Genomic DNA, 26,110 nt, shown 5'->3' with positions numbered 1-26,110 from the left:
GGTTGGGTGACTGAATGAATATATTGGCTATCAGTGTTTGGTTGAGTATATCGCAGGTAGCCATAAAAATTTCAGGTTACATTTATCCTGGCCAAAAGGAGTGTTGTTGTGAACACAAGGAGTGTTGTTAAGATAATCATTAAAATATGCTTACAGGTCTTTTTTTTTAGTAAACATTATTTTTTAGTGAAAACAAATCCTAAAAGCCAGGCTTTTCAACAAAAATGGTATCGTATCTTTCAGTATGAAATATGCCAACCTTAAGATCTGGATCTAGATTAAGATCTTTAGTGTTTTTTGAGGTTGGTGCATATGCAGCCTCTTTTTGCAGAGCCTGTTTTCTTGTTGGTTTCCCAGCAGTTTTTCTCAGCGGTTGTTTTTTGGGGCAGTTTTTGTAATTTAATTTTTATAATTTAATGACCTGCCTCCAAAGAACACATCAAATAACACATCTCCCAGCTGAAACTAGTTGTTGAGGTGGAGAATGGGGCTGATGGTGGCCAGTTAGAAATTTTCAGCATGTCGCCCAACCCTACTTAGTTATGCTCCAAAAACCTTCACCAGTATTTGGTTAGGAGTTCAGCTGTCCTTAACAAAAGCCACACGGGGGCAAAAAAGCTGATCGCTTCCTGCCCGGCACATCACTGACTGCAGGGGAATTCAGTCCAACCTCATTTTGTCCTGATGCAATCTTTCCTAAAGGGCCAGAGTTAACTCTGACAAAATAAACATCTGGACATTTGGAGATGAATCAATTGATTTGAGGGGAAATCGTAGTGGGGGGGGCTGGGGACAGTTTTCCTACCCTGCAGATACCACTCTGGTGAGGTCGCGGAGGTTGAGTTTGACTGATGGGGTGAGAATGTAGCTGGGGTCCAGAGCTGGCTCCATCTCCCCCTGGGACACCCAGTAGCCCTCCACTTCCACACAGGGCCGGCCTGAGGGCGCCGGGATGGGCTGCAGGAAACATAACAAAAGGCTTTTTCAATTGTCCAAAAATATTCTAGTGTACAAACACAGCAACATTTAAAATGCAGCTATTTATCTAAAAGTTTCTGTGGTACTGAAGTGCTGTTTCTAAGGAATCCAAAAACCTGTGCCAGTCAAACCCTAAACAGTAACAGGTTTCTTTTTAACCCTTTAATCAAGTAAATAAGGTCTATAATAATAGCACAAACAAATACAGTTGGGTTGCTAATAAAGGCCAGGTAAAAAACAGTGTGAATACCTGTGACAGGCATGTGACAACAAATTCAGCATCATGAACAACAGTCATGTCATCCTTGTAAATGTTAAAGCTTGATCCACACAGACACGACTCAAACAAATTGAGGAGGCGATCCTCTCTTTCCTCCATCCAAAACTCTGCCAAGTCGATCTGCTGAAAGATTGTAACTAACTTGACCAGTGGACCTCACTACAAGCTGATTGGCTGTTGAAACAGATGATGTGTTTTACATTCTAAAACCAGCCAGTGGCAACTTGTCAAGCTGAGTCACAAGTGACACCATTAGCAGCTTGAGTTGAGCTGAGAGTGGCCAGTTCACACCACTGCAGCGTAAAATGGTTTTGTCTTGTTGCACATCTTTGGTCTGAACTGCAGCTTAATATAGGCAAAAGAAATGCACAGGGTCAGCATCTCTCTGCAGCTGAGGTAAATATAGTAAGCTACTTGAGAATTTGCACTTATTGATACTGGTTCCATGCTGTGACGTCTAACAGTCTTTGCTATTGGTTAACCCCGTCGAGGGGAGTCGCCGCCCAATCAGGAGGTAGTAACCAAACACTATAAAACGCAAGCCTACCTGCTGCTCATCTCTCTTTTTTACTCAGCCACCTTGAGTACAGACATGGCATTCGGCATCACTACTATCACCACTAAGTGCTGTATTTAACAGTCAGGTGTGTTTTAAGTTGAAATGCAGAATATCTACACATCCACTGGCACACATTCAAAATTAACCATGAAAAAATTTAAAAGGAAGGAGGTAGTTCTTAGAGCGTCTTACTTGTTTGAGACACTTGGCATTTCCTGTCAGGATGTGCTGACACACCAGTTTCTGTACCAGAGGGTGGGAACTTCTGTCCAGCTGAGTCAGGAAGCTCAGACAGAAACCCTGCAACCATCAATCAGAGAGACTGTCAACATAGAATACATGCAGGTGATGGGGATGCAAACTACAAACTCCAAAACACTGAAATGATCTGGAATTCCTTCAGCATCCACAAATATCAACCCCTAGCTAAAACAAAAAGTGTCACTGAGCCAAAACTGCTGGCATGTCTGACATCACTGCGAGTAAATGAAAAAATATTTTTCCTTTTTGGATTTTAGTGAGTTGACTGACACATTTAAGAGATGATTTCAGTCGTGCCTCCTACCTCGTAGAGTGATCGCTGCACGCTGAGACAGGGGTTTGCGGCCACGTACTTCAGTGCCCTGCACAGAGTACGCAGGCTGTAGTGGGGTCTGTGGCCTGTCCCATCCACCAGATGTGAGGTGGCCTCCTTTCGGACTGCCAGGTAAAAACTGCACACAAACACAATTAAAGGGCCAGTGTGTAAAATGGGTTGAAAACAGTGACATCAGTGGTCAAATTCTAGATTGCAGGGCTCACTTGCTCACCCCTCCCGTCAGGTAAATGACGGTGGCCTCGTAGGGACAAAAAGCCGTGCGCACGAGTTTTTCAGAAGTAGGTCTATGTAGCGACGAGGTGAATATTTATTTAGAAATCTAAACCATGTTACGATATTGTAATGAATACTACACGAGCAGGAGACCAGAGAAGCGTTCGGGAAAAAGGCCCGTTTATTTGAGCACTCCAAAAACTCCGGTAACACTCCAAGGGGTAAAAGACTCTGTCCCAAACTCTGACTCTTCTAGCGTAACAGACACACTTCATACACATATACTCGTTTACCATACCGAGTGGGGACCCCTCCCCTCTCTGCTCCACCAATCTCCAATCACACTGACTGACAGCGTAGCCGGTAAACAGAGCTCAGCTGTTTATTTAGCCTAGCGAAATCTCCGGACTATAGTAGCTGCAATGGACGACTTTGAGCATGATTTTGAAGAGTTTCTTGTGGCGGACACAGACCCAGAGCCATACCTGTTTGAGCCAGAGCATACAGATGAGGAACTCCATGTGTTTGATGCTGAGCATCAAACACAGAAGAGAGGCTGAATGCACAGAATGGGATTCGGTGCTACTGCTACCATCGTTGGGGAGATATATCATCAGGAGGAAAAGCGCAGCAGAGAGTGCATCACAAGGAGTGAAGTTGCGTCTTCTTTTCCTCGCAGATGACAGTTCGGGTTCATTCTCTCCTGTTGCATGGTAAGTGTGGTCCATTCGCAAACTTTATAACTAAAAAAACTTTTCACTACTCTCTATCGACAAACTACTAACACTCTCTGCTGTTTCCTCCTCCTTCTTCCTTCCTTCCGCTGTCTTCGTTGGTTCATTTATACACGCGAAACACGTTCTCTGGCTGGCTGGATTGTCCGCTCGGTCTGCCGTACATACATGGCAGCGCAAGATGGCGACCTCTCTAAAGCAAGGCCCTTGCTATATATATATATATATATATATATATATATATATATATATCAAAGCATAATTATAAGGCTACGAAAACCAAACGAATTTTATTTTATAGCGATTATACACTTGTATAAACATATTAATGGGTAGAATATTCAGATTCAGATTCAGATTGACAATAAACCATGCCAAATATTACACACTGGCCCTTTAAGAAGTAAATCAGCTTGAGTCTACCGAAGAGAGAGGAGGGAGAGAGGTTGAGGTTTGAGCAGGGTTGGTAAGAAGAGGATTGGCATGTGCTATTTTAATTAATTATCTAAGTGTCACCAAAAACCTATACCAGGGAACATTTTCCAGACCCTCTTAGCTGAGAGATAGAGCAGGGACCCTATGTATATGGTTTGGAATTAAGGTGCATATTAAACCAGCTGGACCGAGGTTGTCAGGCAAAGGACCATTATCATGTTCTCCTAATACGGTCTAACAAAAGACCTCTGCAGCAATGGTTGCTGGAAGCAGCAGCTGGTATAACAGTAGTAACTTGATTTGCCCTGCTGTAAGATTATGTCAAGACTAACCCTATGATGCCATTGATGACACTTCTTTGTGGATTCAGGAACTTGAGGTAGTCTGAAACCAGAATCCGCAGGTCGCCCTCATTCTCCAGCTCCTCCACATACAGCTCAGTAAACCTGGAGACAAACACAAACACACACAACTGCAGGTTTACAAAACATGTGGCACCATATCACCATATGACTGTGGAAGCAACAACTATGGCAATCACTGCTGATGATGACATTATCCCCTGATAAGTACAATTTATTATTCTTACCATTTTAGAATTAAGTTTTGTCTTGGATGTAACTAATAAAGGGAAAAATGTAACAACGCTGTGTTTAAGTATTTCTTTAACATCTTAAACTGTAAAATAATAGCTCAGTCTAGCAAGAAGAGTTTTACTTTCCCTTTGCCTCTGCACACTCTCACCTGTTCCTGAGGCCAAGAGGCAGGTTTCTCTTCCCCACATCAGTAGCTGGGTTCATGCAGGCAAAGAGCCGGAAGTCTGGGTGGCGGACCAGTGGCTCTGTGATCAGAAAACATAACAAGATTAGCAACAATCCCAGGAATATAAAGAAGGAAACAATGCAAAATGGCAAAATACATTTAATTGAAATGACAATGAAACAAATCTAGGCCTATAGGTGAGATCTTTTAATGTCACATGGTCAAAAAGTTTGCGAAGTAGTAAGTTTAGCAGAACTACATAGTTAATGACTAACTAATCACTAATAAAAGCTTAACAACTGGACGTGATTATGTTTTGAAAAGGGAGCAAGTGAGCAATAAACTTGCCAAAAAGAAAGGAGCTGTTGCCAGGTTAATGTGTTCTGACAGCCAGCATCTGTGCACTTCGAAAAATCATTCATGGGTAGGAAACAGCACTGCTACACAATCACAAATGGATGGTGTGTGTTTGGTACAAGACTGACATGATGGAGCAATCTAGCTCTGTCATATCAGTCTTATCTCTCTGTTGAACTTTCATTCACATCATATCAATATTATAAGCTCTTCATCTTAATAATTCTGAATCAGGACTTGTAGTATTTGGTTAGTAGTAACTCCTGAAAAATAAGAAGCTACACCTGTTATTTCTTTGTCAGGCCTGTATTTAATCAACAGTTCATGACTTCTGCTGCTCATCTTAATTTGGGGTTTATCTACAAGCTGTGAGCATTATTTAGACTGCAACTACAAACAGTGTTTTACCAACAAAAAGTACAGAGCTCAACTAAAATGATCTATGAATTTAAATTATTTTTTACTCTGACTACAAACCTGAATCTACATGTATTCCATAAGGGGTTCTGATATGGATTTGATAAGTAAATACAGACTTGATACTGGATTAAGACTGAATAAAATGCTGTTAAAACCCAACACTGTGGGTCACAGCAGTCCTCACCAGTGTCTCCACGGTCAAGCAGCACCAGAGAGCCGGCACTGCCCTCCAGCAGTCCACTCAAACACTCCAGGGTCTCGGCTGCTGCCAGGTTGATCTCATCCAGCAGGATCCAGTGGCCCTTCTTTACTGCCTGGGCTAGTGTTCCCTACAGAGGAGAGAACAAAGAGGTCAGAGCTGCTTCAGCAATGCTGTACATCCCTGTACATTCACTTTTTGGCATGGTTATGTTGTATGCACCTTAGTCATTAAAGAAGTACTTTAGTGCTGGAAGAATTGACTTTCCATAGGACAAGGCTGTAAAAAAACTATCTGTCTCTTGATCTGTTTCTGTACTCTTATCGTCAGCTATGGCGACATGGGTTGTGAGCAATACGAAAATGCAGCCCATGAGAGCCAGTGAAACTTCGCCAGAGGACCCGTTCTGTGTCATTCATGCCATCTGGCGGAGTTTCACCGAGAAGAGAGGAGGGATATCTTTGCATTGGTTAGATGAAGGGGCGTTTACCACAGTTCATTTACGAATACTACCCACACTGTTTTGATAGAAAGCTGGTTGAAAATCGTCAAATGTATTTTTAGGTCTTTACCTCCACAAAAGCGAAGACCATGGCCGCCTCACAGGCTCGGATCTGCTGCTGGGTCTGGTTCAGCTTGGCAGCCAGCGCCTCCCACCGCTCCTGCAGCAACGCAGCTGCACAAACACACAAAGAATATCAGTCTTTTATTGTTCTACAGAAGCTAGTATAATAACCAATATCATTTTATTCTTTTTTGTACACTACCATTTGATTTCTCCTGCAGTTCCTTGGTGAGAGCAGACTTGCATACGTGGTCCATGAGTTTCAGCAGATCCTGCCAGCGCTTCCCCCTGAAGCAGGTCTGCACATGACCCAGAAAGGTCAGGTTCTGCTTCCTCGAGTATGTCTGGGAGAACAGGTCCTCAAAGGCTTCCCGCAAAGGGAGTAAGATCTGCTTGTGGTCTACTGGCTTGTACCTACATCAAACAGAAAATTTTTCACTGGAGTTTTGCTCTGAAACTAAACTTATGCCATCCACCAGCAGTGACACAGAACCACTGTTCTGTAATCTGGAAAATGCTGGAGTTGGAAGATGTATATTATTAAGGCGACTGGTGTTTGGACACAGGAGACGTGACCAGGGTCTGCAATGTACACACACAGTTATGTTTAGATTAACTGGCAAATTCACAAAAGGACTGCTTGGGTTTTGTGGATACTAAACCTGCATGAGTAAAAGAAAAACAAACCGTGTTATTCTCAAAGTACCTGCAATGGGTAAAATGCACCTCTAATTTTTCTGCCAAACAAATAGCATTTCTGTGCTCCTGTGCTATTTGCACAGATAAACAGTCGAATTCACAAAGATCAGCATAAATAGCCACACATAGTAACAGTAAAATTAATGGTGCCTATATATAACTGAGCATGTTTGTGTTGTTATATTAGTAGCATAATATCTTTTGAGAATCAGACCTTAAGACGGGGCAGATACAGTGGCAGTTCCATGTGATGCGCAATTCACAGTGCTATCAGCAACCGCAATTTATTCTTAGTGAATTTGCCCCTCAAGGTTTTTCAGCCAAAAATTGTATATATTCTTAAGATCTAACAAAAAAATTTGAATTAATTTTTGTCACCTGACAGAAAATGGCAAATAAGTAAACAATGAAAGAGTAGTGTAAAACCGAGGGGCCAGCATACATTACCCATTTATGAGAGATAAGGTCTAATGCAGATGTGGCTGGTACTGGTGTATCGATACTGACACCGTTTCAAATATTCAAAATTAATATGTATAGATAAACTGATATTTTTGACAACACTATTGGAAGGATTAAATACAGTGCATGCAGTGTTACATGTTTCTCCTGGCTATAACTGGTTGCTAAACTCTACAATGGTGCAAGGAAAAAACACTCACCACAACCACAGACCCTGGCTTGAAAGGATGTAATCAGTGGATTGCTTGAATAATTCTCTTGACTGTTTGTCTACATATTTTTTAAACCTTTGTTTGAATGTGATGCCAGTTTGGTAGATTTGTCCTTTTGTAAAAGGATTAGGCTGTTGCAGAACAAAGAGTTTTTATCCATTGAAATGACAGATGGTATTTGATATAAATATCAAATTTAGGAGTGATAGAAAATGTTATGTTTATGTTATTAAAAGTATGCTATGTAGGGTTTTCCTAAAAAAGCACAGTGCACAGGTGAGGCCAGAAACAGGTAGCAGTCAGATGCCAGAGTGTAAGAAGCATGTATTCAAGAGGAAGCCACAAAAAAATTTGGTAACAGTGCAAAAAAAAAAAAAATGCAGATATAGTAAGGCAGGACACCAAGCAGACAAAGCTGGTTCCAAATTGAGAGTGAATATGGGGTTGGCTTCCAATTTCATTTTTGCTGGCAATATTAACAAACAGTATTCCTTTAAAGTACAATTTGTGCGTCACTTACCCTCCGAGCAGGTCTGCGGTGTCACTCTGCTGGTTCATGTTCACAACCCGCAACCTGTGACCTGGATTGAACACACAGCAGTGAATATTTGAATCAGGAAAGATGACAAATCATATGTATTCATTTGTGTAATGCTTTTTATCACAAACACAATATATATTTATCGGGAGAACTTTGATGTTCAGGACACTTCAGCATGTGAACAGGAGAAGCCAGTCTTTCAGGTGGTGGACCACTTACTCTACCTGCTGAGCCACAGTCAAGCTGTGATCCTAAGCTCACCTGTGACTCTGGCCAGGTGCTGTACGGTGGAAGTCTTTCCAGTTCCTGTCTCTCCAACCAGGAGAACAGGCTCCCCTTTGGCTACACACACTGCCAGCTGTTCCAGCAGCACAGCAGACGGACGTGTGGCAGCAAATGTCTGGTTGTCCCTATTCATGGAAATAAGGAACACATTTCAAGGTTACACATTCGGTTTTATGCTTTGTATGTAGATAATGATGTCACAGTCTGCCCCCCTCAGCCATAAAATACTTTTTACTTGAACATGCTTGAATGCTAAAATTCTTTGGAAAGTTAGTCTCAACTATGCCCACCATGTTATCAATTGGTAATGTGTTTCCTATTTGTACCAAATTTAGATCAACATGTAGAGATCTGTAGATTTCTATGTAAGCCGAGAGAGGCCATGTGCTACAATTATTGTTTTCTGGAGGTCATTGGCATAACGTTCTATCTATAAACTATCTATACACCTACTGTGAAGGGGTTTTAAATGTAACTGCTTATAAGATGTAAAAGAAATAGTGACTCTTTATTATATTAAATTTTCATAAGGTATCAGTCACATATTAAGAGTAGCGACCGATTCCTGTGCGAATTCTCGCTAATTACCGATACTGATACAGATAGGTATCAGTACCAACATATCTGAGATAAACTAATATTAACATTTGTTGGTCGAGCTTTGTAGTTTTTCAATGTTGTGAACACTACATGCATTATTATACTGGGGTGGAGGTACACATCTCAAAGACAGATATCTCAAAACATGGACACACACAATCTAAACTATCTGCATGGCTATTTACCACTAAAGGTAACTGAGAAAATGTGTTGTCTTGTAATGCGGTTAAATCAACCCTTTTAAAGCCTAATAATGTAACTTTTGTGGAACAGTGTTGAATTAAGTCAAAAGCAACAATTATAACAATGGTTAATGTTTCAATGAAGTGTAACAGGAGCACAAGAAGAGATATGCAGTATTTATAAAAAGTTAGCTAAAATTAGCCAACAGTAGCTACCATGAGCTACTGGGCATACCAGACCAAGCGAGACTGAAGCAGCAATGTGTTAAAATGACCAAGAGTGCATTTTATTGCTTAAGGGGACAGTTCACAGCCAAAATCAAAAATATCCTCTTACCTGTAGAGCTATTTATTAATCAAGATTGTTTTGGTGTGAGGCTTCGAGTGTTGGAGATATGGGCCATCGAGATGTCTACCTTCTCTCCAATATCATGGAACTAGATGGCACTCAGCTTGTGGTGCTCAAAGCACCACAAAAATACCCTTTAAAACTTAACAGCAATGTCTCTTCCCAGAAATCGTGACCCGGTTACTCGGTCTTAGTAGTAGTCACATAGAGGTGCTCTTTGGACACTTCAGGTAGGTAGGATCAACTTGCAGAACATAAAAATGTCATCTGCACTTAGAATGTTGATTATGATATAGCACTGCATGATGTGCAGACCGGACATAACAATCCATACACACTGAAAGTCAGGGTGTTAGAAGTTGTGGAAAAGGACCTCAAAGAAGGCAACCGCCTTAAAAGACTACTCCAACGAGAGACCTTTTGGAGTAGTCTAACTGAAAGCAACAGAATATCTTGATCTCAATGATGATATATTTACTTTTTCCTTCTTTATAAGACATTAATTCATGAAAAGTTTGTAGCCAATATGTGCTTGTTGTCCTGAGTAGAAAATGTGGACCAGATGGAAATTTGATGATTTTATTATATGTACATACGAAAAGGATTAGAAATGTAATTTCTGTTTTTCTGGGATCACTGTTTCTCCCCTCCCTCTCATCTATCTCTCTTTCTTACAATAACAATCGACAGACCTTGTTGTGAGCAGTTTCATGTAGCAACTATTTTATTTCTACTGAAATACACCCGCCAATCGTATTACCGTGCAGACGGAACCATGTAGCTACTGCTAGCTCACCTAGCACCACTGAGCTGTCAGGAGCATGAACCTCTCATCTTAAGAAGCCACACATTTCCTTCTGTGCAGTGATATGGTTGTCAGGTGTAGTTCCTACATGAAACTGCTCACAGCAAGGTCTGTGATTATCTTGAGTAACCGGGTCATGATTTCCGGAAAGAGACATTGCTGCTGAGATTTTCAGATGTATTTTTTTGGGGCACTTTGAGCACCACAAGCTGAGTGCCATATAGTTCCATTATATTGGAGAGAAGGCATCTCTATGGCTGATATCTCCAACACTTGGGAACTCACACCAAACAATCTTGATTGATAAACAGCACTACAGGTGAGAGGGAAAATATGTTTTTTCCATTTGTAAGAGAAATGTTTATCTTCTGTTAATAGTTACCCACTCACTGTTTTAACCATACCCTCGATCTAGTTCTGACGTATGGAATTGAAATTGATAACCTAAAAGTCTTTCCACAGAATCCCTCGCTATCGGATCATTATCTGATTACTTTTGATTTCTTTTTACTCGATTACACGCCACTCAGCAACAGTTACTATACTAGATGTTTATCAGATAGTGCTGTCGCAAAACTTAAGGAAAAGATTACTTCGTCGTTAAATTTAATACCAATACCTTCAGTAACAGAGGTTTCCCGTGCCGACTTTAACCTCTCCCGAATTGATCATTTTGTTGATAGCACCGTAGGCTCGCTACGAACAACGCTCAACTCTGTAGCTCCTCTTAAAAAGAAGTTAAAAAAACAAAGAAAGTTCGCTCCTTGGTATAACTGTCAAACCCGTAAGTTAAAACAAATATCGCGAAAATTTGAAAGGAATTGGCGATTAACCAAACTGGAAGAATCTCGTTTAATCTGGACAGACAGTCTCAAAACTTATAAGAGGTGCCTCCGCAATGCCAGAGCAAACTATTACTCAGCATTAATAGAAGACAATAAGAACAACCCCAGGTTTCTTTTCAGCACTGTAGCCAGGCTGACTGAGAGTCAAAGCTCTATTGAGCCTTGTATTCCCTTAGCCCTTAGCAGTAATGATTTTATGAGCTTTTTTAATGACAAAATTCTAACTATTAGAGGCACAATTCATGACCTCTTGCCCTCAGATAGTACCTATCTAACCTCAAACACAGCTGTAAAATCTAATATATATTTAGATTGCTTCTCTCCAATTTCTCTTCAAGAATTGACTGCAGTGATTTCTTCATCCAAATCATCAACGTGTCTCTTAGACCCCATCCCAACTAGGCTACTTAAGGAGGTCTTTTCTTTAGTTAACACTCATATATTAGATATGATCAATATATCCTTATTAACAGGCTATGTACCACAGTCTTTTAAGATAGCTGTAATTAAACCTCTACTAAAAAAGCCCACCCTGGATCCAGAGGTGTTAGCCAATTATAGACCAATATCTAATCTTCCCTTTATGTCAAAGATCCTTGAGAAATTAGTCGCAGACCAGCTGTGTGATTTTCTCCAGGATAATAATTTATTTGAGGAATTTCAGTCAGGATTTAGAGTGCATCATAGCACTGAGACAGCTCTAGTTAAAATTACAAATGACCTTCTGATTGCTTCAGACAAAGGACTCGTCTCTGTACTTGTTTTATTAGATCTTATTGCGGCGTTTGACACAATTGACCATCAAATTCTACTGCAGAGACTGGATCACTTAATTGGCTTAAAAGGTTCAGCACTAAGCTGGTTTAAATCTTATTTATCTGATCGTTTTCAATTTGTTGACGTTTGCAATGAACCATCCTTACGTACTAAAGTTTGTTTTGGAGTTCCGCAAGGTTCTGTGCTCGGACCAATCCTGTTTACTCTTTATATGCTTCCTTTAGGTAACATCATTAGAAATCACTCTATAAATTTCCATTGTTATGCGGATGATACTCAGTTGTATTTATCAATGAAGCCAGAAGAAAGCAATCAATTAACTAAACTCCATAATTGCCTTAAAGACATAAAAACTTGGATGAGCACCAATTTCCTGATGTTAAATTCAGACAAAACTGAAGTTATTGTTCTTGGCCCCAAACAACTCAGAGACTCTTTATCTGATGACATAGTTTCTCTAGATGGCATTGCTCTGGCCCCTGCCACTACCGTAAGAAACCTCGGAGTAATATTTGATCAAGATTTGTCTTTTAATTCTCATTTAAAGCAAACCTCACGGACTGCATTTTTTCATCTGCGTAATATTGCGAAAATTAGGCCTATCCTGACCCGAAAAGATGCAGAAAAATTGGTCCACGCTTTTGTTACCTCAAGGCTGGATTACTGTAACTCTCTATTATCAGGTAGCTCTAGTAAGTCCTTAAAAACTCTCCAGCTAATTCAGAATGCAGCAGCACGTGTACTAACAGGAACTAAGAAACGCGATCATATCTCTCCTGTTTTAGCTTCTCTGCACTGGCTCTCTGTAAAATCCAGAATTGAATTTAAAATCCTACTGTTAACTTATAAAGCTCTAAATGGTCAAGCTCCGTCATATCTTAGAGAGCTCATAGTGCCATATTATCCCACCAGAACACTGCGCTCTGAGAACGCAGGGTTACTTGTGGCCCCTAAAGTCTCCAAAAGTAGATCAGGAGCCAGAGCCTTTAGCTATGAGGCTCCTCTCCTGTGGAATCATCTTCCTGTTACGGTCCGGGAGGCAGACACCGTCTCCACATTTAAGACTAGACTTAAGACTTTCCTCTTTGATAAAGCTTATAGTTAGGGCTGGCTCAGGCTTGCCCTGTACCAGCCCCTAGTTAGGCTGACTTAGGCCTAGTCTGCCGGAGGACCCCCCTATAATACACCGGGCCCCTTCTCTCCTTCTCTCTCTCTCTCTCTCTCTCTCTCTCTCTCTCTCTCTCGTATTCTATTACTGCATCTTGCTAACTCGGCCATTCTGGATGTCACTAACTCGGCTTCTTCTCCGGAGCCTTTGTGCTCCACTGTCTCTCAGATTAACTCATATCACAGCGGTGCCTGGACAGCGTGACGTGTGTGGTTGTGCTGCTGCCGTGGTCCTGCCAGATGCCTCCTGCTGCTGCTGCCATCATTAGTCATTAGTCATACTTCTTCTGTTATTATACACATATGATTATTGTCACACATGTATACTGCCAGGTATTAATACATACTTTCAACATATTGTACCGCAGTAACCAGAACTATAACTATAATATTATTACTTTCATTAATGTTGTTGTAAGCTACTGTCATTACCTGCATCTCTCTCTCTCTCTCTCTCTCTCTCTCTCTCTCTCTCTCTCTCTCTCTCTCTCTCTCTCTCTGTGTCATATGGATTACTGTTAATTTATTATGCTGATCTGTTCTGTACGACATCTATTGCACGTCTATCCGTCCTGGAAGAGGGATCCCTCCTCAGTTGCTCTTCCTGAGGTTTCTACCGTTTTTTTTCCCCGTCAAAGGGGTTTTTTTGGGGAGTTTTTCCTTATCCGCTGTGAGGGTCTTAAGGACAGAGGGATGTCGTATGCTGTAAAGCCCTGTGAGGCAAATTGTGATTTGTGATATTGGGCTTTATAAATAAAATTGATTGATTGAAAATTGAGTTACAGCTCACTTCAGAAACAACCGAAACAGTGAGCTAGAAAATGTGAATACCGAAAAAGATCAAAGTCAATGTGCTTTATTTTTACACCCTAAGATTATTTTTAATATGGCATATTGCTGACACTCAGTATTTGTATGCTACTGTATAAAGTCACACTTGCCTTGTTTGTCAGACTAAACTCTAACACCCATTCATATTGGCTTCCCTGAGAAAAGAATCAATGTGAATATTTGGACATGTCCTGATGGCCGGGCCATTATACAGCTATGTTTACCATAATGTAGTTTAAAATCAATTCTATGTTGATTCAATTAAGCAGCAGGGGATCTATTTGTGTTTCAGTAGGTGAATGTTGGCACAGCAACTAGCTACTGCATATATGGTGTAAACAGAGGTCAAAGGTGGCAGGACAAAACAGGATGTCCCACTTACACACTCAGCTGCACTGCTTCAGTCTGCTTTCGACCCAGAGTCACTCTGCCAACTGAGGCCTCCAGCTCAGTCAGCGAGATGCCAGGCTGGTACATCTGGCAGAAGTGCAGGGCCTGGACACAAACAGTTGCAATAATTAAAATCATAATATGAATGTAGATCATGAAGAAACAGGACAGACTTTTTTTTCATATTTATTACAGCAATTCAGAAATTACAAGGTGCTGACATTTTCTTCAGGTATAGAATCACATTAATGTCCCAAATAATATTTTCTTATTTTGAATCACACAGGGGTGCTTCACATGTCCCCACCACACTTAATTTTGCCAAAACAGGCTTGTCAGGTACCTTCTCTTTGGAGATGTTGAGCTTGCTTCCAATGACTTCGGCCATTCGCAGTCGACTTTCAGGTCGAGACAGCATGGCTGTGAAGCAGTCCAGAGCCTGACAAAGAGAGGCACCCCCAAAAAGCACCAGTCAATAAAAAAATACACATCATGAATCACCACTACTTGTTCAGTTTTTACCAAGCAACAACCTCCATGGGTGAAAAATGAGCCAACACAGAAGTGCCCCAAACTGCACTTGCACTTCCTCTAATGGCCACTTGAGGCTGGCCCCAAAAGCGAGTCTATCCCCAAAGGCACCCATGTTAAAATGCCAAACTTTACTGCAGAAATAAACATATTTACAGTGTGGTAATGAAAAATGGTTTGGGTCTCTATAGCCAGTTTCATGGTCATAACAACCACTTGACTTTCATTAAGGTTTAAAATTAAGCATTATTGAGGGTGTGGCCACTTTGAGTTACAGGCTGTCTGCAATGCGTGACCAAAGGTAATTGGTCATATCCATCCCACCCTCCTCCCCGGCTCTACACTCACATCCTGATATCGTCACCTTAGGTCACTTCTGGCTCCAAAAAACCCCAAAAGATGCCAACAGCCAAAATGCTAATCTTTGAGGCTTCAAAACGGGATTATTTGTGCTTACTTCATGAAAAAAATCAAACTCACTAACCTCTTGGAAGACATGTTGTGCTGTGGCTGATGAGGTGCTGTCAAAGTTAACACTGATCCGCTCACACCATTTTAGTAGGTCCCTGTAGAATCATAAAATAAAAAGACATATTAAGAAAACAACATAAAAAGACGGCCTAACAGTTGTATGCCTCTGCGTACCCATCAAGTTGCAGTTACAGTTTACATCCATGTGACTGAAAACATATGTATGTTTCAAACACATCTTCCCTCTGGCAGCACACAAGATCTATAGAATCACCACAGTTCTGTCCTTAAGTTATGATAATAAGTAATGGCCAGAAAAGTGGTTTTGCATAACACTGTGATGTCACAGTGAAGCTGACCTTGACTTTGGATATAAACTGGCTGCTGTCATTCGCTCAGGAGGTTGAGCGAGTCATCCACTAATTGGCTGTTGGCGGTTCAATCCCTGGCTTCTCCAGTCCGCATGTCATATCATTGGCCAAGATATTGAACCCAAATTGCTCCTAACTGCTGTGTGATTGTGCATGAACGACTAGAAAAGCATTATACAAGAGCAGGTCCATTTATCATTTACCACTTTATTCTATTAGACATTTGCGATAAGTAGCATAAGTAGCATAATAATTCTTTTTGTCATAAGTAGCATAATAATTCTAGAGATGTGGTCAAAAACATGTTTTATGAGGTCACAGTGACCTTGACCTTTTACCTTCAACCACCAAATTCGAATCAGATCATTCTTAAGTCCAAGTGGAAGTTTGGGCCAAATTTGAATAAATTCCCTCAAGGCCTTCTTGGGTATTGCTAGACGAGAATGAGACTGACACAAGGTCACAGTTACCTTGACCTTTGACCATTAAATTGTAATAAGTTTATCCCTGAGTCCAAGTAGACATTTGTGCCATTGTGACCTTGACCTTTGCCAAATTCTAACCAGTTTGTCCTTCACTCAAAGTGGAGTTTGTGCCAAAAAATTCCCTCAAGGCCCTGAGATATCTTGTTTACAAGACTGAGACAGATGAGGTCACAGTAACCTTGGCCTTTGTCCAATGACCCTCAAAACCTCACAAGAATGAGATGAATGGTCAGTAGAATGGACGGGCAACCTGAAAATACAATGCCTCCAGCCACAGCTATTGCTAGTGCAGAGACATAAAAATGACTGAAGTATGTTTTTTAAGAAATTTGGATGTCAAAGAGACAGTGTTTGAGAGAGACAGATCTCAGATGCTACATATTGTCTCTGGTGATAAAGAAGACTGAAATTCTGCATGACTGAAGACTGCTGGAACAAACAATCTCCATGCACACGGCATTGGATTAAGTGAATATTTAATGACCCTGGAAGGGAAAGCTGGTATCGGTAGCTTTGGCTAATAGTATTAAGTAGTGACAGGTAAATCAATAAATAAGTATAAATTGGCACGAATGAGGGCCTTCTTCAATAGTATGAACCCTTATGACCGAGACCAACACATATGAGCTTTGCAGGCCTAGCTATAAAGTTCATTACATTGATCCATGACAAGCATATGTACTATTGAAGTGTAGAGCATGGAAACTACAAACACATTGATTATATGGCTGTATCTTGACCTGCGCATGCATCACACTGAAAGCATACAGAAACTTCAAGAAGCACCAGGGCAGATGAGTAATGTCTCTACTTGGTGAGGTGTTTATAAACCAGGTACATGATGAGAACACCTTGGTGTGACATGAGTAATCTCTGACTGCAGCCCACTGTACAGAGGACAGTCCAATCAATAATCTATTGAACACAGCAGCAGCTTGTGGAAAGCTAATTAAAGGCTGTTGCTGCAGACTGGTTTTCATTGGGGGGAATCTGACAGATGTAAAGGGGACTAGAGCTTTCTATGTTTGCCCCCACTGATGATGACTGTCACGACAAAGGGCCGCTGTGTTGGACTTATGATGTAGAGAAGCCAGACAGACACTGTGTATGTAAACAGCACATGGTCCTTTATGTCCTGTATTTCTATCTGTGTAAATAGCTCAAGAAAAGTGATGATGTCATATAGGGCTTGGCGATATAACGATTAAGTACAATATATATATAACAGAGCCACAGTCCTGCTACTCTGTTTAACCTATCTGTTAATTAGTCTACAGTGTGACATCAGTCTATAAGTCACATGTGCTATGCTAAATCAGTATGTGAGATGAATGAAATGACCGCAGTAGTACATGGGCAATCCAGCGCTGTGCTGCATGTGTGGGAGACAGAGCTGCTTGACTGTGTCAGGTGAGAGTTTGTTTGCTAGTTTGTGTGTGAGGTGAATCATAGCGCATCACCATTCTTCTTGGTAACTGTAATCTTGTGTGTCACATCGAGACAGCGCCGGGATGCAGCCGAAAGAAAATGCAGCCGAAAGAAAATGCAGCAACAACACAGAAATTTCATATACAGGACATATATAACGTGTCTTTCACTCCTTCCCTTCCTTGGCTTCTCTGTTGATGCTATGTGCATTAATAAGATTAATAGCCTAAATAAATAAAAACATTTATATAATTTTTCCAGTACTAGATCCATCTGCAATACCATTGATGCCATGAATTCTTGATGAACTGCAGTAAAAGGGGACCGCGCTTAACGATAGCAAAATTATATCAAAACATCAATTTAAAAACTCTCACAACTCTTGCAGTATAATCCAAGTCTCATTTGTCAAGGCCTTTTTTCAGTATTTCCCAAACATATGTATTTTTGATGAAAACATTACGATTTAAAACACTTTCACATTACGTGGAGCACACCTGGTCAACATACATTGGATAAATGAGACTTAGATTATACTGCATGGGTTGTGTTTGATATAGTTTTGCTGCTGTGAAGCGCGACCCCCCGATGCCTTCAATTCATCAAGAATTTTCTCACGTTTTAGATTCTTTGTTTGCCGTGGAGGCATTTGAGAAATACAAAATCTTCATCTCAATTCAGCATAACATGGGGAGAGAACTGATGTAAAAATGGTAGTTTTATGGGTAAAGTATTCCTTTAACCCCTTGGCCACCGAGGTACCCCTACTACATTTAAGGTTAAGTTGATATTTCTAAATAGGAAATATTGAGTTAAATTAAAACTAAAAAAATGTTTTTTTAAATTCAATTACCAGACAAAGGCAAGTAAAGGGAGCATAGAGAAAGTAGTGAGCTGAGCCTCACCTCAGTGACAGCGCTCTCCCCTCCAGCGGTGTGCTTTTGTCCTCAGATTTGTGCTGTTGGCTGTCGTCGGAGGTTTGGAGGCTGCTTGTGTCCTGGTCAGAGTGTCTCTCCCCAGTCAGCTGGCAGTAGATATCCAGGAGACGATCTGACACCACTGTCAGCTTGGGATACCTGCTAATGAGCACCTACACACAGAGACAGACGGTAAGCTTGCAATACATGCTGGAAATTCAGGAAGATTTTTGTAGGAATACTTTACACAGAAAAGAAAACTGTGAGAAAACATAAGACATATTTACTATTACATATTGACCAGAATCATTATGTCGTGTTTGCGATTACTCCAGCTAATTGGACCTGGGTGGAGCTATGCAAGGAATTACATGACGTCACCAAACTCTATATACTAATATGAATGATAAGAGGGTAAGTTGTCCTGCCCTAACAAGTTCAACCAAACCGACACAAGGCTGATGAAGATGTTGATCAACATGCCTACACTGTCCCGAGGAGTGGGCTAATAGTGCAGTGTACGTGAAAACACTGTGTGGGTAGACTACAGGTGTGCGGGGGCTTTAAAGCCAACAACACTCACCTTTTTCAGCTCCTCTCGTGTCATGTTACCCATCTGCAGCTTGGTCCAGTACTTGTCCAGCAACGCTGCGTGAGAGTTCTGTGGTTTGTGCCAACTGCCACCACTGTAGTACATCCTGCAATACACATTTACACTCATGTCAAATCATGCACACTTTATGCAGTGACTGGACAGGTATGTGGAGGCGTCAAAGTAGGCTGGGTTCAAACTTTCCCAAATTCTCATTTGTGACTGATCACACAGCTACTGTACAGCTATATGCAGTTGTTCCCAAATATATGACCCAGTGGGCCTCGTGCAAGGACATTTTTATATCCTTATTATCCTAAACCTCTCAAACAAGTGTGTATGAGCAAGTTGGATTCACCAACTTTATAAAATGCACAAATTGGCTGAAAGCTGCCTATTTCAACTTGATGAATGCCTGTTCATGAGCAGGTGCATGTTTGAGAGATTTAATCCTTTGGTTAATTTATGACCCCCGACTGGTAGCTAAGGCTACCTGTTCTGCTCCATTTGTGGAGAGGTTTCATTCCTATTAATGTTAACAGAAAGAGTAAACAGAAAACTTGCAGAGCTCCAAGTCCTGCTGTCAGGAATCATCAGGATAAAACAGAACAAAGTTGGTATCAATACTCCTGGTCAAACATTACTCCAATACAAGTGAAAGTTGCTCAATTAAATTATTGTTGAAGTACTGGAGTACTTGCTTTTAAAATACTTAAGTATTTAAAGTACTTTTTTATATCTCAACTCATTGTTGTATATTGTCACAATACATTTACAGAACCTAATGACTCTAAAACAACCCACTGAAGGCACTGACTTGCTTGCAGAACCTGTAAAATGAAAAGCTTGTTGAATATGCTGCAAAGCCTACAGAAATGCCCACAGAAACACAAACTGACAAACATCTCAAAAACTTAAAAACATGGACTTGAGGTATGGCCATGGGTGACCTGGTGGGGAATCTTCATCTCCATCTGCTGCCATAGCCATAGTAACACCGCATAACCAAATACAACTGCCTACTGATGATCCCTCCTCTCTACCGTCTCTACCGATGTGATGCCCAATCCGAGTAGCGCATGTGCGATGTAGAGGAACAGGAACAGTACTTTGACAAAAAAGCCACACACAGAACTGCTGGATCACAGTTCATGGACTTTTGCATTTTAGGAAAGAAAAAAAATCATTTGCTGACTTCAAAGCAAATTTAACGCGTAACAATAGCCTTCATAGAAATTAAAATGTAGTGGAGTCAAAAGTACAATATTTGTCTTTCAAATGTAGTGTAGTCCAAATAAGTTTGCAAAAAAAAATAAAAAATACTCAAGTGACGTACAGATACTCAAAAACTGTACTTAGGTAAAGTACTTAAGTAAATGTACTTTGTCACTCTCAAATGGCATGTTTTATCTGAGCAACAGGCCAAAAACCCAAAGCTTCTCTATTTGTTATCATACAAGACAAAGAAAGCATAAAATCTCCAAGAAGCATGGACCAAAGGTTTGGATTTTATTTTTGCTTAGAAAATTACTAAAACAATTATTTGATTATCAAAATAGCTGCCAAATAATTTCTGTCAACTGGTTAATAGATTAATCGACTTATTGCAGCACTACTTAAGATAGTAAAGAACAAGACAGCTTTGTGCAATGGATGAACTTGTACAACCATCTCAATTATTCTTAAACTATTGGTTTAGTCTAAGCAGCCAAGAGAAGACTACTTGTCTTTAAACCTGCATTTGGCTGTGGCCCTTGAGAATAGGTAAGTTCAGTCACAGTTTTACTTTTAAACAAGGTCTGACAAGTTGTTGTACATCATACCGGTACATTGTATGAGGTTTACTGAGACCTTAACAATGCAAGATCAGTGAGGTCAACTGCAGGTTGTCCCCATGTATTTGTAATTGGGATGTGAATCTTAGTAGCCTACACATCAATGACCTCTTGACATGTTCAAACTGTAAGACACATCTAAATAGTGACAGATAATCAGGTAACCACTACAAGCTGCTGTTCCATAAGTACACTTAGAATGTAATGACATTCTTACCGTCTTGTTGCAAAGAACTGAAATCCAGGAGCGACATCAATGCAATCTTCTCGTCCTGGAATCATCAGCTTTTTATTCTCCATCAAAGGCAGGAGGACGGATACCTAAAAAACAAACATTTTAGTCCAGTTATTGGTTGTTGCAAAGATATATTAACAACAAACAGGTCTAACACAAAGCTGTTTATTAAGAATCTACACTGAGAATCTAGTTGTAACTGACCACATCCAGAGGTGCGTGGTCAATGTCTTCCAGGAGGATCCACTGGCCTTTAGACACAGCCTGTGTCAACGTTCCTGGCTGCCACACAAACTTCCCTGGTATATCAGTACAACGGTACATCCCAAGCAGCATCTGTGAAACAAACCGCACATTTAGAAATTATTAGCCTCCCATCTAACATCCATTGAGTTATAAAGGGACATTCCAGTGATTTAGTATTGTCTCTAGAGAGACAGACAAGGGACGTATTTAACCCAAAGAGACCCAAAGGACCAACAGCAGTCTGGTCAACATGACTGTCTTTTAGAGACTATAGTGGGCTGAGTTTTGAAGCTAGAGAGTACATCTGAAGGAATTAATTGGTACCAACAATGTCATGCTAGCTTGTCGGGTATAAATAATGCTCAGAGTAAGCCAAAACTTTGGCAAGGGAAAAACTGGCATGGCCAATTTTACAGGGTTCCATTGACCTCTCATCTCAAGATATCTGAATGAAAATGGGTTCTGTGGGTACCTACAGGTGTCCCCTTTACAGACATGCCCACTTTATGCTAGTCCCATGCAGTTTTGGGCAAAAACCATGCAGTTTTTCCTCATACATTACAAATGTGTTATTTTCGCCTATCTATATTACTACTGACTTGAGTCCCTAAAGAGAATTGGAAATGCATAAATTGGGCATGACTGAAAGCTGAGACTCATGTGGATTCAATATGCCCAATTGTGTTCATGTGTGATGCGGCAAGGCAACATAGTAGCCACTTGTTCGTAGTGAGGCCACTTGGCTTTCATATGTATAATGACAGTAAGGGAGTTTCTCAGCAGTTTCTAGAACAGAAGAGATGGAGCTTGCCATGTGTTGAAAAACGCAGTTCTTAAAGAAATCTCCAACTGTCAAGTATTTTTTAATACCAAATCACAGCATGGGTTTTCTGTGGTGTTCCTCAAGGTCATGGTGTCTTAATGTGGTATTTTGGAGGGATTTTTGACCGTTTTTATGAAATGCCTACATATAGGCGCCTGACCAAAAACAATGCTTGTTACAGTTATGACTTGAAGAATTTGACATCAATCTTTAGGTTCCCAGCTGTCAGATGATGTATTCATATACTGTTGACCTGCTATCTCCCCCAAAACATCCCAAGCATATGGTCCAAGCATCAAAATACTGGATCCTACAGTTCCCATAATGTAAGTACATAGTTTCCCTGCCTCTTACATGCCCACTTCTTTCAATCCTTATGTTTCTAGTTTGTAAAGCTGGATTTCTGTTAAAAATGTTAGGCCTCGGGGCATCGATGGCTTAGTGGTAGAGAGCAGACACCCCATGCACAAGGCTGTTGCCGCAGCGGCCCGGGTTCGACTCCAGCCTGTGGCCCTTTGCTGCATGTCTCTCTCTCTCTCTCTCTCCCCCCTTCACATGTGTCTGTCCTATCCATTAAAGGCTAAAAATGCCCCCCCAAAATATATATATATATATTAAAAAAAAAAGTTAGGCCTATGTAGCCAGCCTCACTAAACTGAATTTATGCCTTAAATTAGTGGAATACGTTTAGATTGATTCCATGCACCCTTACCTTGCTGTCAGTTTGATCCCCAAGCTGGATCTTTAGGATCTCTGTAGCTTTCGTATGTCCTGTGACAGCAGCCATAAACTCAACCAGGGCAGTTTTACCGCATCCTATGGGCCCCTCAAGCAGCACAGGCTTCTGGGAAGCCACAGCCAACGCCAGTCTTCTCAGATTACGGCAGGTTGAGTCCACCAGCACAAGATCTTTCTGGCCCCTCTGCAAATTAAGATCAATATTAGGACCAAAAGGATCAACAGCAGATCATTTTATGTGACAAACCAAAGGGTACATACCTGTTCTGCCTGTCTTGGAACTATCCTGGGTAGGACAACACCACAGACCGCCACCACATTCTGGGACAGGTCCTCTGACACCACCTGACCCCTGGTAAACTTGTTAGCTTTCTCCTGGCGCCACATCACAGAGCCCTGGTTGGCTAACACTAGGGCTTTTTCCACCTCCAGCTGCTGAGTTTCTTCCAAAGCTCTAAAGACGGAACAAATGGAAAGTTATGACACTGGCATGATACTTTTATACTTTATTCAAGGACAATTTTGAGGGCAGTACTTAAAATTGAGTTTTTTTAGACTGCATTATTAGTACTAATACTAGTACTTACGTAAGGATTCAGAATACTTCTTCCATTACCAATTGAAACTAAAAATGTTCAATAATACTCTGCCCTAGATACAGCAGTAGATAATGCAAGGAAAAAAACAAGCTACATACTTAATTTTCATGTGCAGGATCTCATCACTGGAGAGCACCTTTCTCAGAAAGATGGTTTTCTGATTATCCGTCATGTGGGAGACCAACGCTAAACACTGGGCAGTGTATCTGTTGGAGACAATGAGAAAATACTGTACATTTAATTCTTTAGGCAAATAAGTAGAAAACAAAAGAATGCAATAATGTTGTTTAAAGGCTGAAGAAAGGTATTCAACAGTATTAACAGTGTTGTAACAGCTAAATGTTAACACCAAGACAGTAATGGAAGAAAAAGAAGTGAGGGTCTTAACTAAAAACTGTAGAAAAAATATGAAGACATTTTGATGTCATCAAAAGTTTTCTGAAGGGATATTTTGCAGAATGGATATTGGTTTACAGCTCATTACCATCTTGGGAATTTATGAAAACCAGAAAATCAGAATAAAGATCTGTATGTTAGTAAAGCAAACACAGTCCCAAACAAACATCTCTAAAATGTTTCACATCATCCATGTCCTGTCATCATCCCATGACTTAACATGACTTAAAGTGGAAACAGACACCTTTTCAAACCCCCAACCCCCCAGTATTTCCAAGTGGTATTATTACTGACAACTAGATCACTTTCTGTTTTTCTAAGAGCCTCAAATTACCACAGAACACCACCATCCACCATTTCTGCTACTAGGGATTGCAAATGCAAAGAAATTACATTGATACACTATGGTTACTGGGGGTAGCTACCGGGGAAAACAAAAATGCTATTCTCTTCCTGTTTTGGTTGCACAATTGTTGACACTATAGCCAATGAATTGTGAAATCAATTTTTTTTTCATAATGATAAGTTAAAGCAAAACACTTTAACACTTCACGAAATTAGTCACCTCTTGTGTTGAATTTGTTAATAAAACTTTATTTCCTAGCATGCCATCACAGTGAACAAAGAATACAAAAACAGAGTAAAATCTCATTGAATGGATGTCAAAACTAAGTTTCACTTTTAGTTCAGTTTCCCATCAGAAAAGGGCTGTCTGTTTGGGAAGTATTAAACATATGACTGGTTAAATGACATGTGGATTCACTGCGCAAGTTGTGTAAGAGTCTCTGTTTTTGGACTCTTCGTTCACTGGAGGCATGCCAGAAAAACAAAGTTTTCTTCATGAATTTAAAGTAACACAGGGCAAGTAACTGATATTCAAAAATGGACATTTGTGGGTTAAATTATTACTTTAACACACTCTCGATAGCTGGTTGGATTTATAAACGTACCATCTGGCTGTCAGCTTTGTGGGGGTTTTTTAGTAATTAATTTTACATTCTATATCTTTTTTGCTCTTAACTCTTTTATTGTATCCTTTATTGTGTTTTATATTTTATTGCTATGTAAAGCACTTTGAATTGCCCTGGTGTATGAAATGTACTATAAAGCTGCTTTGCCTTGCCTTTTATTGATACTTTCAGGTTGTTAGCTTGTTAGCTAACGTAACTATTCTACCTGGCTAGCCATCCAGCAACATATTGTGCTTCAAACATCTACAATATACGCTGCCAAACTAAACAAATCAAACGTAGCACTACTCTTAGCTAGTAGACACTTTTTTAATATTAACATCAGTTACTTTTTCAAATTAGCCTGTTACATATTATGCTAGCCACCCTTCACGTTAGCTTAACTCTGCTTTTGCTTCATTAACACAATGTCAGCAAAACAAGGACAATGAGACAACCTCCAATTAAGCTGGGTTAATTATTCCAGGACAGTTTAGCCTTAACATAATGTAAATACTCTAATAATTTGTTTTTTAATCATCGCACATTATGTAACTAAGTCTAAGTCTAAGTTCAAGTGTATTTGTTCAGGGACAGTGCACATTAATGAACATTGCTGTAAATGTGCCAGTTTATAGCTGATTAGCTAATTTTCAACTGCAGTCCCTGGGCAGAATGTTAATTGCCAAGTGTAAAAACATGGAAGTACACATAACACAGTAATACAATTACAAAATACACATTTCGAATTTACATTGCCAAGCACACATGTCAATACAGTCCGACTTAACGAGATCTACTTAATGGACACACTTCTGGTTATTCTTTAACCAGTCTTTGAGCTTTCCTTTAAAAGCATAAAATGTAGGACATTCCCTTATTGTGGAGGGAAGACTGTTCCAAATGTCCCCCCCTAGGACGGACAACACATTTCTAACTGCTTGTTAGCAAATGAAACCAAACACAAAAAAGTGTATAATGTTAGCTTAAGCGAGAAGGATAACTTTTGACCTTGGAAAAAATGTATGTATAGCTCCTTTTTAGTTAGCTGAACTTTAGTTAGGATTTGGGTTAATGAGTTTATTTTGAGTTTATTCAGTGATGGTGGCTTTTCAGCCATTACACTTCAGTAGTTCTTTTAACCAAGTGGAATAGATTAACATTATACGTTAGCTGTCAGAAATGCTTGGTTTCTCCAAATCTGAATTACAGCAAGTAGGCTAATGTCAACTGTTTTTGCTACGCAGC

At 40.3% G+C, this 26,110-nt stretch overlaps 1 protein-coding gene across 1 annotated transcript in view; it reads right to left on the bottom strand.

The window, feature by feature from the left end:
• The window catches only part of mdn1 (midasin AAA ATPase 1), an 85,029-nt gene that overhangs the window by 54,829 nt on the left and 4,090 nt on the right, over window positions 1-26,110 (bottom strand). The window contains exons 4-23 of the mRNA XM_049590430.1: window positions 23,615-23,722; window positions 23,179-23,371; window positions 22,892-23,101; window positions 21,315-21,446; window positions 21,093-21,196; window positions 19,032-19,146; window positions 18,437-18,621; window positions 15,261-15,342; window positions 14,589-14,684; window positions 14,238-14,350; window positions 8,276-8,424; window positions 7,994-8,054; window positions 6,303-6,514; window positions 6,108-6,211; window positions 5,521-5,665; window positions 4,542-4,638; window positions 4,130-4,243; window positions 2,383-2,530; window positions 2,010-2,117; window positions 806-957 (exon numbers count right to left, since the gene is read on the bottom strand). Coding sequence (XP_049446387.1) covers window positions 806-957; window positions 2,010-2,117; window positions 2,383-2,530; window positions 4,130-4,243; window positions 4,542-4,638; window positions 5,521-5,665; window positions 6,108-6,211; window positions 6,303-6,514; window positions 7,994-8,054; window positions 8,276-8,424; window positions 14,238-14,350; window positions 14,589-14,684; window positions 15,261-15,342; window positions 18,437-18,621; window positions 19,032-19,146; window positions 21,093-21,196; window positions 21,315-21,446; window positions 22,892-23,101; window positions 23,179-23,371; window positions 23,615-23,722 — 2,628 coding nt within the window. The remainder of the gene's footprint in view (window positions 1-805; window positions 958-2,009; window positions 2,118-2,382; window positions 2,531-4,129; window positions 4,244-4,541; window positions 4,639-5,520; window positions 5,666-6,107; window positions 6,212-6,302; window positions 6,515-7,993; window positions 8,055-8,275; window positions 8,425-14,237; window positions 14,351-14,588; window positions 14,685-15,260; window positions 15,343-18,436; window positions 18,622-19,031; window positions 19,147-21,092; window positions 21,197-21,314; window positions 21,447-22,891; window positions 23,102-23,178; window positions 23,372-23,614; window positions 23,723-26,110) is intronic.

Source organism: Epinephelus fuscoguttatus, linkage group LG11 (assembly GCF_011397635.1).
Source record: "Epinephelus fuscoguttatus linkage group LG11, E.fuscoguttatus.final_Chr_v1".
NCBI classification, from domain to species: domain Eukaryota; kingdom Metazoa; phylum Chordata; class Actinopteri; order Perciformes; family Serranidae; genus Epinephelus; species Epinephelus fuscoguttatus.
The sequence above is the reverse complement of the archived record's forward strand: the minus strand, read 5'-3'. Positions and strand labels throughout refer to the sequence as shown.